This window comes from Podarcis gaigeae (genome assembly GCF_964106915.1).
Source record: "Podarcis gaigeae genome assembly, chromosome: 1".
Classification (NCBI taxonomy): domain Eukaryota; kingdom Metazoa; phylum Chordata; class Lepidosauria; order Squamata; family Lacertidae; genus Podarcis; species Podarcis gaigeae.
Genome location: NC_139678.1, coordinates 137,428,270 through 137,441,301, shown reverse-complemented (window position 1 = coordinate 137,441,301; position 13,032 = coordinate 137,428,270). Strand labels below are relative to the sequence as shown.

General features: G+C 42.1%; 1 protein-coding gene across 3 annotated transcripts in view; it reads right to left on the bottom strand.

Annotated features, from left to right (window-relative positions):
* Positions 1-750: 750 nt before the first annotated feature.
* The window catches only part of MYL1 (myosin light chain 1), a 33,915-nt gene continuing 21,633 nt past the window's right edge, over positions 751-13,032 (bottom strand). For all 3 annotated transcript variants that reach the window (XM_083715202.1, XM_083715204.1, XM_083715203.1), the window contains exons 4-7: positions 11,888-12,061; positions 10,145-10,222; positions 1,810-1,864; positions 751-1,067 (exon numbers count right to left, since the gene is read on the bottom strand). In XM_083715202.1, the coding sequence (XP_083571328.1) occupies positions 1,836-1,864; positions 10,145-10,222; positions 11,888-12,061 (281 nt within the window). In that variant the 3' untranslated portion in view covers positions 751-1,067; positions 1,810-1,835. The remainder of the gene's footprint in view (positions 1,068-1,809; positions 1,865-10,144; positions 10,223-11,887; positions 12,062-13,032) is intronic.

The following is a 13,032-nucleotide window of genomic DNA, read 5'->3' as shown; positions in this document are numbered from 1 at the left end:
TTCTGATTTGAATCACAGCTCTCCCATTTCCAAGCTGATGATAAGTTAGGCTCTGTGTTTGATTCAAACTGGAAGTTCTACTTTATGGCTCAGTCTTACGAAATTCCACTTTAGAAAATTCTAAATGAGCTATTTTGCATGGTGCAAGTTAGCTTTTAAGTTCAATGTGGCAAATGCATTTTAGTGGTATTCCTAAAATAGTTTATAAACACATTTTTAAAGGGCACTATTTGTCAACATCTCTAAATTCAATGGAATCTGTTGCTTCTGACTTTTGCTACCTACTTTGGTAGGAAGAGACATTGCCACTACCATATGCTCATTCCTTCCATTCCTTGGAGCCACGAGGAACTGGGAGGATGCTAAAGGGCACATGCCTATGACAGAGATAATTTAATTACTTATTAATCAGCTGCCTGGCATCTGTCCCTTCAATTAATAAGTTGTAAAGAATGTACTGGCCAATTAAAGTAATTAATGGACATTCTGAAGTTTTCTTGGATAAGAATTGAATATGTTCCAATGAAAAATTTGAAACCATTGAAGAACTGTTTAAAAATTCACTCTATCTCTCAGCCCCAAGAAATTAAAACCGCTCTTGGATCTACATGAAATCAAATTGAACCTCAGATAATATCTTTTTTTGATAAAACTTTATTGTATGGAATACAACATATAGAGAAAATAAATTAAGACTTCAAATTTGTTTTAATGGGGATCTGAACAGATTAAAGAAAGATTTTCCAGCCATTCACTGACCACAGAGATTTATTGTCAGATTCGTATTCCCCCGGCCAAGAACATACACTGTTTTCATGGTAGACAATATGGAAAAAAGATAATTGGGCTTAACAGCTGTGGCAATGTAGTCCTCATTTGCCTGGGCAAGTGCTTCTTCTGTGAAGTGTAAAAACTTTGAGATTCAATTGGTGTCTGATGCTGATGGCTTTAAAAAAGGGGATGATTGGAAGGCATCTATTACAATCCTTTAAGGCTCTAGGATGGTGTTACTGGATGGAGCAATAGTTTCCTAGATTTGTAGATCTCAAGTGCCCACTGATCTTCTTCTGTCAAAAAACAAAGCAAATATCATTAGATTCTGTATTTTATTATAAGTTGGGGGGGATGCCTATATTTACATTTTCAACCTGCAATAAATACTTTCTCTCTGAAATAACCCTATGAGTAGGCAGCAATAGTTCCATTTTACAGATATGAAAACTGAGACTGATAACAACTTGTTCCTGGTCAGCCATAGCTGACTTGGTATCTTCTGGATCTACTGATGAGACCACATAAGATCCTAAGTGTTTATGTCAGGTTATTTGGAGATCAGAGTGAAATGTATAATATGATTAAAGCCCAAATGCTGCCATTAGTTCTTTTTGTGTGCCTATGATCTATGTTTAAGAATCATAGAGAAGTCCTTATCTTAGAGAAAAGTCAGCATTAGACAGGAATTGTGGACACAATCCAGCCCGAGTGAAGCTCTTCTAACGGACTTTAATGAGAGACAGAATTGCTCTAAGTGGGACTGAAACACCATTCACTTGGGCTGGGCCATGCCTTATTTATGTACTTGTTACAGTTGTGTCAAACCCTTGAAAGGGATTAAATGTCACAGGGTCCTTTTTGTATTATAAACCAATGCAGCTCTTTTCAAATTGTCACCCACAGAAATTCAGCTGATACTGGTAGGGATGCCGCCTATAGTAGCTCAGTGCTACTGCTGGCTACATGCAGATAATAAAAGGCACCCACAAATAGAAGTGTGAAAGAAACCAGAGCACGTGTACAGAAGGAACTTACCAAACTACGTGTCTTGAGAAATCTGTTTAGACAGACATGATGTGCTTCACAAATGCTGTGGGATAAAACATAATCAATACGTCATGGAAGCAGGGAACTTGAAAGACATTGCAGTATCGAGTGCTCCTGCTCAGGACACTCCATCCCAATCCACCTCCCTCTCGGTTTTCTTTTTCCCTTCCCCAAGAGCCAGTCAGCATTCCATGCCCACAGAGTGTGCTTGGTCCACATTGGACTATTAGGACTAGGATTCCCCCCCCCCCGAGGTGTGGGGTTTTTTGTTTTTTGTTTTGGTACTTCTGCAAACTTTGGGGTACTCCCTCAACCCGCTGCTACTGCTACTTCCTTCTCATGCAAGGCTGGCATCATTTTAGCTCCTTAAGAACAAGCTCTCAATAGAACTGTGTTCACTGTTAGTATATATAAAAATAAAACAGACATTTCCAGATGTGTCAAAATTCTTCTGTACTGAGAGCATATTTCAGTGGAAATGATGAGCCAGTAGTAGAATTGCAACATGAGCTGAACCCAGTCGGTGGTATTTAATGAACACGACTAAGTTAGGTCCATTAATTTAAATGGACCCGCTCTGAGTAAAACTATGAGGTTGCCTTACCTAACATGTGCCCATTCAACTGATTGTTTAGTGTGGTAGCGCCTGTACTTTGAAATTTCCTGCCTATTGAGAGCAAGCAGGCGCCTTCACTGTACTCTTTTTGGTGCCTGCTAAAAACATTCCTGTTTAGACAAGCCTACCCAGATGCTTAGAAAGTTGAGATAAGGTTAATCTGTTTTAGTATTTTAACTTTTGTATGTTTTAAGGTACGGTTGTAAATTTACAATGATTTTACTAAAAAAATTCCTTCCAGTAGCACCTTAAAGACCAACTAAGTAGAAGATATTAGTTGGTCTTTAAGGTGCTACTGGAAGGAATTTTTTTTGTTTTGACTATGGCAGACCAACACGGCTACCTATCTGTAAATGATTTTACTGTTTTATCTTTTTGTAAACTGCTTTGAGGCTTTTTACAATTGTGGTGTGTAAATTTATGAAAATGATAATAAAAAAATAAAACTTGACTATCACCTCATTTAATTAGTAGCACCTGCCACCAGTCGACAAATGACAGCACTGATCCAAAGTGAGATGTGAATTCTCTGATCTCTCTTTCTTGGGATTACTTCTCATACTGTACACTCTTGAGCCCTGTTGCTTCAGTCCCAGCTACCTCACAAAGTAATCAGGTTGTCTTTGCACAGGGCCATCTTAAGCATATCCGACGCCGTGGTGCAAATATCCCTCTGGTGCCCCCCCCCTTTCCCACAGTTGCCGATCGTTTGTAGGGAGGACAGCGCTGCCGGCTACACACACAGCTTTGCAGAGCTAGAGGAGGCGGGCAGCGGGGAAGAGGCGGAGGCTGGACGCGGAGGCTGGCGGCTCAGCTGGCCGCTACCTGCCGTGGTGGCCATGGCAGGCGGAGGCTCTGGGCATGGTGCTGCTTCAGTGCGGCATGGCGGAGGCAGGCGGCGAGTTGATGCCAGGAGGTGCCACGTCCAGCCTCCGCCTCTTCCCTGGCAGCCTCCAGAACTTGGTGCCCTGCGCCACTAGCCTCTATGGCTAGCCATTCTTGTAGATAGACCTGGATCGGAGGACCACATTTTGAGATTCCTGTATTGCAGAGGGTTGGGCTAGATGACCCTCAGGGTCCCTTCCAAGACTTCTATGATTCTATGAGGATCTGCTAATGGTTCAGAGTCCTTTTTTCATGTAATTCCTGATCCCTTTCTGTCATTGCAATTTTTTCAAGCTACGGTAATTGTCTTCCCTCCCCCCCCCCCCCTTACAGTCATTCCAGCTTCCACACTGCCCCACGCTCTGGAAGCCACACTTATGGTATTTCTCTCTGATCCCTGCCTGTTGCTTTTCTAGTGAAGCCATGCAGGGATTTCTCCAGCTGCTGTTTGTTTGTTTGTTTGTTTGTTTGTTTGTTTGTTTGTTTGTTTGTTTGTTCGTTTGTTTATATGTTGGACTTATCATGATATACAAAATAAAACCTAATATTTAAACCGTTTTGAGCGTTTAGAGCAGCTGCTTCCTTCAAAACGCTATTAAAAGTCAGCATAAGCACAACAACAGCAACAACCCCCAGTGGAGTCACACCATAGTAAGAAGCCTGAGGAATGAAGTCTGCTTGATCTCACACAGGACAGCCATGAGACAACTGTTGAAAGTGCCCAGCAACCTAACCATCTTTGGAGGCTTGCATATTAACAGGGCCTGCAAGGTGTTGTTGTTTAGTCGTTTAGTCGTGTCCGACTCTTCGTGACCCTATGGACCAGAGAACGCCAGGCACCCCTGTCCTCCACTGCCTCCCGCAGTTTGGTCAAACTCATGCTGGTAACCTCGAAAACACTATCCAACCATCTCGTCCTCTGCCGTCCCCTTCTCCTTGTGCCCTCCATCTTTCCCAACATCAGGGTCTTCTCCAGGGAGTCTTCTCTTCTCATGAGGTGGCCAAAGTACTGGAGCCTCAGCTTCACAATCTGTCCTTCCAGTGAGCACTCAGGGTTGATTTCCTTCAGTATGGAGAGGTTTGATCTTCTTGCAGTCCATGGGACTCTCAAGAGTCTCCTCCAGCACCATAATTCAAACGCATCAATTCTTCGGCGATCAGCCTTCTTTATGGTCCAGCTCTCACTTCCATACATCACTACTGGGAAAACCATAGCTTTAACTATACGAACCTTTGTTGGCAAGGTGATGTCTCTACTTCTCAAGATGCTGTCTAGGCCTGTCATTGCCCTTCTCCCAAGAAGCAGGCGTCTTTTAATTTCGTGGCTGCTGTCACCATCTGCAGTGATCATTGAGCCCAAGAAAGTAAAATCTCTCACTGCCTCCATTTCTTCCCCTTCTATTTGCCAGGAGGTGATGGGACCAGTGGCCATGATCTTCGTTTTTTTGATATTGAGCTTCAGACCATATTTTGCGCTCTCCTCTTTCACCCTCATTAAAAGGTTCTTTAATTCCTCCTCACTTTCTGCCATCAACGTTGTGTCATCTGCATATCTGAGGTTGTTGATATTTCTTCCGGCAATCTTAATTCCGGCTAGGGATTCATCCAGCCCAGCCTTTCGCATGATGAATTCTGCATATAAGTTAAATAAGCAGGGAGACAAAATACAGCCTTGTCGTACTCCTTTCCCAATTTTGAACCAATCAGTTGTTCCATATCCAGTTCTAACTGTAGCTTCTTGTCCCACATAGAGATTTCTCAGGAGACCGATGAGGTGATCTGGCACTCCCATTTCTTTAAGAACTTGCCATAGTTTGCTGTGGTCGACACAGTCAAAGGCTTTTGCATAGTCAATGAAGCAGAAGTAGATGTCTTTCTGGAACTCTCTAGCTTTCTCCATAATCCAGCGCATGTTTGCAATTTGGTCTCTGGTTCCTCTGCCTCTTCTAAATCCAGCTTGCACTTCTGGGAGTTCTCGGTCCACATACTGCTTGAGCCTTCCTTGTAGAATTTTAAGCATAACCTTACTGGCGTGTGAAATGAGTGCAATTGTGCGGTAGTTGGAGCATTCTTTGGCACTGCCCTTCTTTGGGATTGGGATGTAGACTGATCTTCTCCAATCTTCTGGCCACTGCTGAGTTTTCCAAACTTGCTGGCATATTGAGTGTAGCACCTTAACAGCATCATCTTTTAAAATTTTAAATAGTTCAGCTGGAATACCATCACTTCCACTGGCCTTGTTATTTGCAGTGCTTTCTAAGGCCCATTTGACTTCACTTTCCAGGATGTCTGGCTCAAGGTCAGCAACCACACTACCTGGGGTATACGAGACATCCATTTCTTTCTGGTATAATTCCTCTGTGTATTCTTGCCACCTCTTCTTGATGTCTTCTGCTTCTGTTAGGTCCTTTCCACTTTTGTCCTTTATTATGGAAATCTTTGTACGAAATGTTCCTTTCATATCTCCAATTTTCTTGAACAGATCTCTGGTTCTTCCCATTCTATTGCTTTCCTCTATTTCTTTGCATTGCTCGTTTAAGAAGGTCTTCTTGTCTCTCCTTGCTATTCTTTGGAAATCTGCATTCAATTTCCTGTATCTTTCACCATCTCCCTCGCATTTTGCTTGCCTTCTCTCCCCCGCTATTTGTAAGGCCTCATTGGACAGCCACTTTGCTTTCTTGCATTTCCTTTTCATTGGGATGGTTTTCGTTGCTGCCTCCTGTATAATGTTATGAGCCTCCATCCATAGTTCTTCAGGCATTCTGTCCACTAAATCTAAATCCTTAAACCTGTTCCTCACTTCCACTGTGTATTCATAAGGGATTTGACTTAGATTGTATCTTACCGGCCCAGTGGTTTTTCCTACTTTCTTCAGTTTAAGCTTGAATTTTGCTATAAGAAGCTGATGATCTGAGCCACAGTCAGCTCCAGGTCTTGTTTTTGCTGACTGTATAGAGCTTCTCCATCTTTGGTTGCAGAGAATATAATCAATCTGATTTCGATGCTGCCCATCTGGTGATGTCCATGTGTAGAGTCGTCTCTTGTGTTGTTGGAAAAGCGTGTTTGTGATGACCAGCTTGTTCTCTTGACAGAACTCTATTAGCCTTTGCCCTGCTTCGTTTTGATCTCCAAGGCCAAACTTGCCAGTTGTTCCTTTTATCTCTTGACTCCCTACTTTAGCATTCCAATCCCCTATAATGAGAAGAACATCCTTCTTTGGTGTCACTTCTATAAGGTCTTGTAAGTCTTCATAGAATTGGTCGATTTCAGTTTCTTCAGCACAAGTAGTTGGTGCATAAACTTGGATTACTGTGATGTTAAAAGGTCTGCCTTGGATTCGTATCGAGATCATTCTATCATTTTTGAGATTGCATCCCAGTACAGCTTTCGCCACTCTTTTGTTGACTATGAGGGCCACTCCATTTCTTTTACGGGTTTCTTGCCCACAGTAGTAGATATGATGGTCATCCGAACTGAATTCACCCATTCCCGTCCATTTTAGTTCACTGATGCCCAGGATGTCAATATTTATTCTTGCCATCTCATTTTTGACTACCTCCAACTTACTCAGGTTCATGGTTCTTACATTCCAGGTTCCTATGCAATATTTTTCTTTACAGCATTGGACTTTCCTTTCGCTTCCAGGCATATCCGCAACTGAGCGTCCTTTCGGCTTTGGCCCAGCCGCTTCATCAGCTCTGGATCTACTTGTACTTGCCCTCCGCTCTTCCCCAGTAGCATGTTGGACGCCTTCCGACCTGAGGGGCTCATCTTCCAGCGTCATATCTTTTATATGCCTGTTGTCTTTGTCCATGGAGTTTTCTTGGCAGGGATACTGGAGTGGCTTGCCGGTTCCTCCTCCAGGTGGATCACGTTTGGTCAAAACTCTCCACTATGACCTGTTCATCTTGGGTGCCCTGCTCGGCATAGCTCATAGCTTCTCTGAGTTCTTCAAGCCCCTTTGCCACGGCAAGGCAGTGATCCATGAAGGGGCCAATGAAGTTAGCTAAATTTAAATCCCACGGAAATCTTCAGTACATCTAACTTAGACTAGATCCATCCCTTTAGGTAAATATAAGGAGCGCTCATGTTACATGCCCTTTATGCTGAGTGATCGATGGAAGAAGTTGAACACGCCTGCTATTCTGTCACGAAAAAAGGGACTTTATATGGGCAAGTGTATGAATCTGCCCTTTGTTGGAGTATAATTATAGTTGCGTTTACTTTACCCAGCTGAATACAAATGTCAGCTGAATTATTGAAAATAACCTTCATTATGTAGTGCAAGAGCAAAGAACCAATCTACTTCACTAGCAAAATTATTCTGGTAGGTTGATCCCAGGCAAGTTTACTTGAACACAAGCTTAAAAGAACTAGCTGGAGCTTATTTCTGGGCAAGCCTGCATAAGTTTACATATTGCTGTTTCTGTATGTGTATAGGGGCGGGGGTTATTGTTGAACCTGAATCTGTTTTTAATTAAGTGGATTACAGACCTTTTGTTATAGGGGACAAATAAAATAAGGAGTAGCAAGTTTACCAGAACTCTGGAGCAACTACACAATTTATTGCAACTCACCTCGGCGGAGGTTGCTAATAGTTTAATAGCAGTTTTAAATGTTTTACAATCTTTGCCTTGTATATTTGCTCAACAGTTCTGGGAAAGAGATCATTGTTATCCTCACAGAAATAGGTGGCAGTTTGCCATGGGCCGTCAATGGAATGGAGAACTAAATAGGAATTTGAACCCGTGTCCAATTCCAGGCCTGGTGCCAGTTGATCACAATTCCCCTATTAGCGGTTCAATTAAAACCCCTCAAAATCTCTCTCAAAAAAAGCGCTTCATTTTTTGCCACAATTATTGTTATTATTAATGATTAAATTTGTACACTGCCCTATACCTGCAGGTCTCAGGGTGGTTCACAGGATAAAATCACAATATAAAAACACAAAATACATAATCGTCGCATCAGGATGAGAGAGAAAAGATGTGGCAGATCTCGGTCTCATCCAGGCTATGGCGTGTATCCCCAATCCTGGCTCAGCGGAAGATATGCTGGGGTAACTTGCTCAATGTGGCTTGGCCAATGCAAGTCCCCCAGAACTGGCTTCCTGGTGGTGGGATCAGCTAGAGGATACTTAAACTGGATCCTAACTCTGTTCAGCTCAGTCACGTGACTTGGCAACCTGGCGGAACTTACACTGGCAAAATGGGTGGTGTGAGTCAAAATCTATTTTGTTTGGTCCTCTGGCAGGCTGGGGCCAGCTCAGGTGGCAGTAGTCGTGCTCTTGAAAGGGGTTGGATCTGGCACAACTTTACGTTGACCCCTGACCATTAGGTCCATTAGGTCCTGCAAGGTAGAGCTTTACATTAGGGCAGGTTGAGACAGCTACAGATGAACCTGTCTCCAAACCATTTTGGGCACTCTGAATTGGGCCCAGAAATGCATTGGCAACCAGTGCAACTGATGCAATATTAGTGAAATATGTTCCAAATGCCCGGTTTCCAAGTGACCGTGTTTTGTACCAATCAAAGTTACCAGACCATCTTTAAAGGCACCTCTGACATGAAGTGCATTATAGTAGTCTAGTCTAGATGTCACTAGTGCATGAGTGAGGCAAGCTCTGCTCTCCAAATAGGATCACAGCTGGCATACCAACCTAAACTGGCAAAAAGCATCCTTGGCCACTGCTGCCACCTGAACACGCCCAATTTGCTCTGAGTCCAGGGTCACACTCCCAAACTGCAAACATGGTCCTTTGAGAGGAGCACAGCTTAATCTAAGACCAATGTAAGACTCTGTCCAAAGTTATGGGTTCCCCTGCCCAATGGATTCAATTTCAGCCTGTTCATTCTCATCCAATCCTGTACAGCCTCTAGTCATTGGTTGAAAAGTTCAACAGCCTGTGGGGAGCTGAGGTAGAGCTGACCAAGTGTCATCTGCAGACTGATGACACTTTAACCCAAACCTACATGAAATCATTGGGAGAAGTCATTGGGAAATGCTGAAAAGCTCAACATCTAATAAATTAATAGCTCAAAAGCATCATGGCTGGTGTAGTAATGATAGGGAGCCTTTCATTCCTTTCATGGAAAGACAGGTGTTCCAGTGCCAGGAGTGTTGGATTTCAACCTAGGCGAAAAGAGAAACCACTGCTATTCATGCACCATTCTCAGTGCTGAAAGTGGGCGAGGGATGCCATACTTTTCATGTGGCCCCATAAACAATCTCCTTTCTTTTCCGGTGGACATGAACGTGGGCTAACCATCCCACTTCTTTTCTCTCTCGCTTTGGACACTGGCCACCCGCTTTCCCCTGCAATGAGCTTGTCCACATTGGGCTGCTGATAAGGGCACACGACAGATTCAGCCCCATCATTTGGGAGGGGGACGTGGCTCAGTGGTTGAGCATCTGCTTTGCATGCAGAAGGTCCTAAGTTCAATCCCCAGCATCTCTTCAGAGCACAAACAGATGTGACATGAGAAATCCATGATCTGATATGCCAACTTCAAAAGGAAAGGCATCTGTGCTTGGGTGAGGGATGGAATACACTAGTGAAATAGAGCTGGGGAGAGGATATTTCTCCCTTTCCGCCTGCACGTTTTCCCCAAAGCTACTGGGGAGGAAAACACAGGTACCACTGTTTTATATTGGGTCTCTGGCAAAGCAAAGCAAAGAAAATAGCAGCTTGGGGTGTGCAATTTACTTGGGAAAACAGCATGGGTGAGGGAAGTGTTAAATTCTCCTTCCTCCAGCACCGCTGCCCTCTTTCATTTGACCCCACCCCATGGCTGCTTTCCCCTACTGTATAGTGGAACTTACCCTCGTAGTTGATGCAGCCATTGGAGTCTTCCTGCCCTTTCATCAGTTCCTCTACTTCTTCTTCCTTCATCTTCTCACCTAAACCACAGAAGATATTTATGGTGGTGATGATGTTATATACAGTCGTATCTTGGTTCTCGAACACCTTGGTACATTTGGCTTCATACATTTTGGCTTCCAAATGCCCAAAACCAGGAAGTAAGTTTTTGAACATTCCGTTTTCGAACATTTTTAGATGATGAACATCCAACACGGCTTCCTCTTGACTTTCAGCCAAGGGTGCAATGTGGTTAGGCAGTCAAAATGCTGACATGCAGAACTCAGGGTGGATCACCTTTGTTTCCTGCTGCTGTGGAAGCAACTTTCTAGGTGCTCACAACAGATCCATGACCACACAGGATATCAAAGGAGAGGTACCCCTGCAAAAGGGCATGTTAAATTATTCAACTTTCAAATTCCAAATATGATGGATCTAAAAAGTTGTAACATGACTTGGGAATTCAAAAGATATTTTGGTTAAATTAATATACTTAAGTTTTGCTTGGTAAATAAAATGTTTGTAAAATTGCACAGAAATCATTGCAAACAATTGCCAAGTGCTTGGACTTGTAGTTTATATTCTTGTCATCATCTATCTATCATCTATCTATCTATCTATCTATCTATCTATCTATCTATCTATCTATCTATATCTATCTATCTATCTATCTCTCTATCTATCTATCTATCTATCTATCTATCTATCTATCATCATCTATCAATCTATCATCATTACCTGAGATTTTCAGAAGGTAAAATTAAAATTATCTAATTTTTTGAAACCTTCATCAAATCAAATTACCAAGCTGCATGTTTTCTAATTGCAAAATAATAGCAAATATAAATTCCTCAAACTCTAAAACATATTTTTAAGACCCTTCACTGAAGAAATTTGCAAAAATTAAGTTTCACCCCCTGAGATCACATGCTCTGTTCCTGCGGTTGTATGATTCTCAGTGTCTTTGAAATATATTTCTTTTTAACCAACCAGGATTTAATGATGCTTTATTGATGTCTGTATGTATGTTTGTATTACCTGCTCTCCATGCTAAGATCTCAGGTGGGCTACATCATTAAAACATAATATAAAAACAACTTAAAACAACTTCCAACCTTAAAAATAATGTGGGTCCAAAAACATACACCTCAGGTATCAACAGCCATGGTAAAGAGTTACTTTTAATTACATTTTTAGTTATTTTATTATAATCTTGAATGTTTTATATCACATTGTTATACTTCAGGGAAAGTGTGGATTATCCAAATTTAAATAAATAGGCCTTTGCTATTAGAAATATCTGTTTTATTACATTGGAAATAATAATTGGGCACTAATGCCAATATAGATTTAAAGTGGCTAAAAAGTTAATCTTCTCCAGCTCCAGAAACATATACTTTATTTTCCTATTTTTATTCCAACCCATCTCTCAGAGGACTCCAGAGCTTGGTTTAAGGGGATGGAAAGCCTTGGGATCCCTTACAGAGAATTCTTGGTGCTCTGACCAAAATTCCAGTTCCCAGATTTAACTGAAGAAAGCCAAAGGAATGTAACTTTTATAAAAACAAAACATATATGTAGTACAGTTAACACAGGGTCAGGGGTTCAAGCCCCGTGTTGGGCAAAATATTCCTGTATTGCACAGGCTTGGACCAGATGGCCTTTATGGTTCCTTCCAACCCTATGAGGACTTTTGGAAGCCTTACCCAGAGTGGCCAATACGTGACGGAGTTCAGCACCCATGACGGTCCCATTGCCCTCTTTGTCAAAGACACGCAGACCTTCAACGAAGTCTTCAAAGCCGCCCTGCTCCTTGTTATTGGCTGCTGCTTGCATCATGGGCAGGAACTCTTCAAACCCAATTTTCTTGGCATTCATCTCTACAATAAAACAACATTATCAACAATGTTCTCAGATATATTTGTGATGCTTTAGGAAGTTCTCCTGAAGTGCTATCCTGTGATTTACATCTGTTTCTCAACCAAAACTATGCTTCCTTTAGAAATTAAATTTCTTCCTTCACAATATGGCACTACTGCCAAAGCTTTCAGGTAGTCATAAAACACTGAAGTCTTTGCTTATTGTTGTACTTATCATCAGGTGATGCTACAAACACATAAAGAAGGCAAATCTGTATTCAGTGGAGGGGGAAGGTTTTTACAGGAATCATAATTTAAACGGTTTTTACAGGAATCATAATTTAAAGGAATCATAATTTAATGGTTGTCCAGCTCCATTTCTAAGGAAACACAAGCACACAGTGGTTGCACTGCTTGTGAAAAAGGACCTGTAGTTTAATTTGAACACACTATTTATTTCATGCATTATCTATTTATTATAGTTTTATAGTGGTGTTTCTAGTGCTGTGTACTATGGCTTTTCGTACAGCACCTTCACACTGGTAAAGCTTGCTAACAGCTTTAAAGGAAAAGAAAACAAAGGGCTGTGAGTTAGATATTGCTATGAGTCATGGGGTGAGGAGTGCCAGACCCATGGGGGCAACCAAGGGGGGATGGGGGAAGCTGCCCCCCGTAAATCAATAAAAAGCAATAAAAATACTTAACTGAGGTTCTGCCTCCCCCAACAAAAGCTTGCCCCCCTAACAAAAATCCTGGCTAGGCCCCTCTAATCCTTGGATTCAGCAAGTGTTAAAAGCTAATCAAGACTTCTGATTCCTGGAAATAGTTAAACTAGCTACTGGTGAGGTGATGGGGGCTTAAGGGGCTCAGTACAGATGGCAATTTCAAGTCAGTTTATATAGGTCCCACCAGGCACTAGTCAGATCTTGAACTATTTAATTTCATGAAGTAGCTGTATCATATGTCTTCAGATATGCCCTTGGCACATGCTT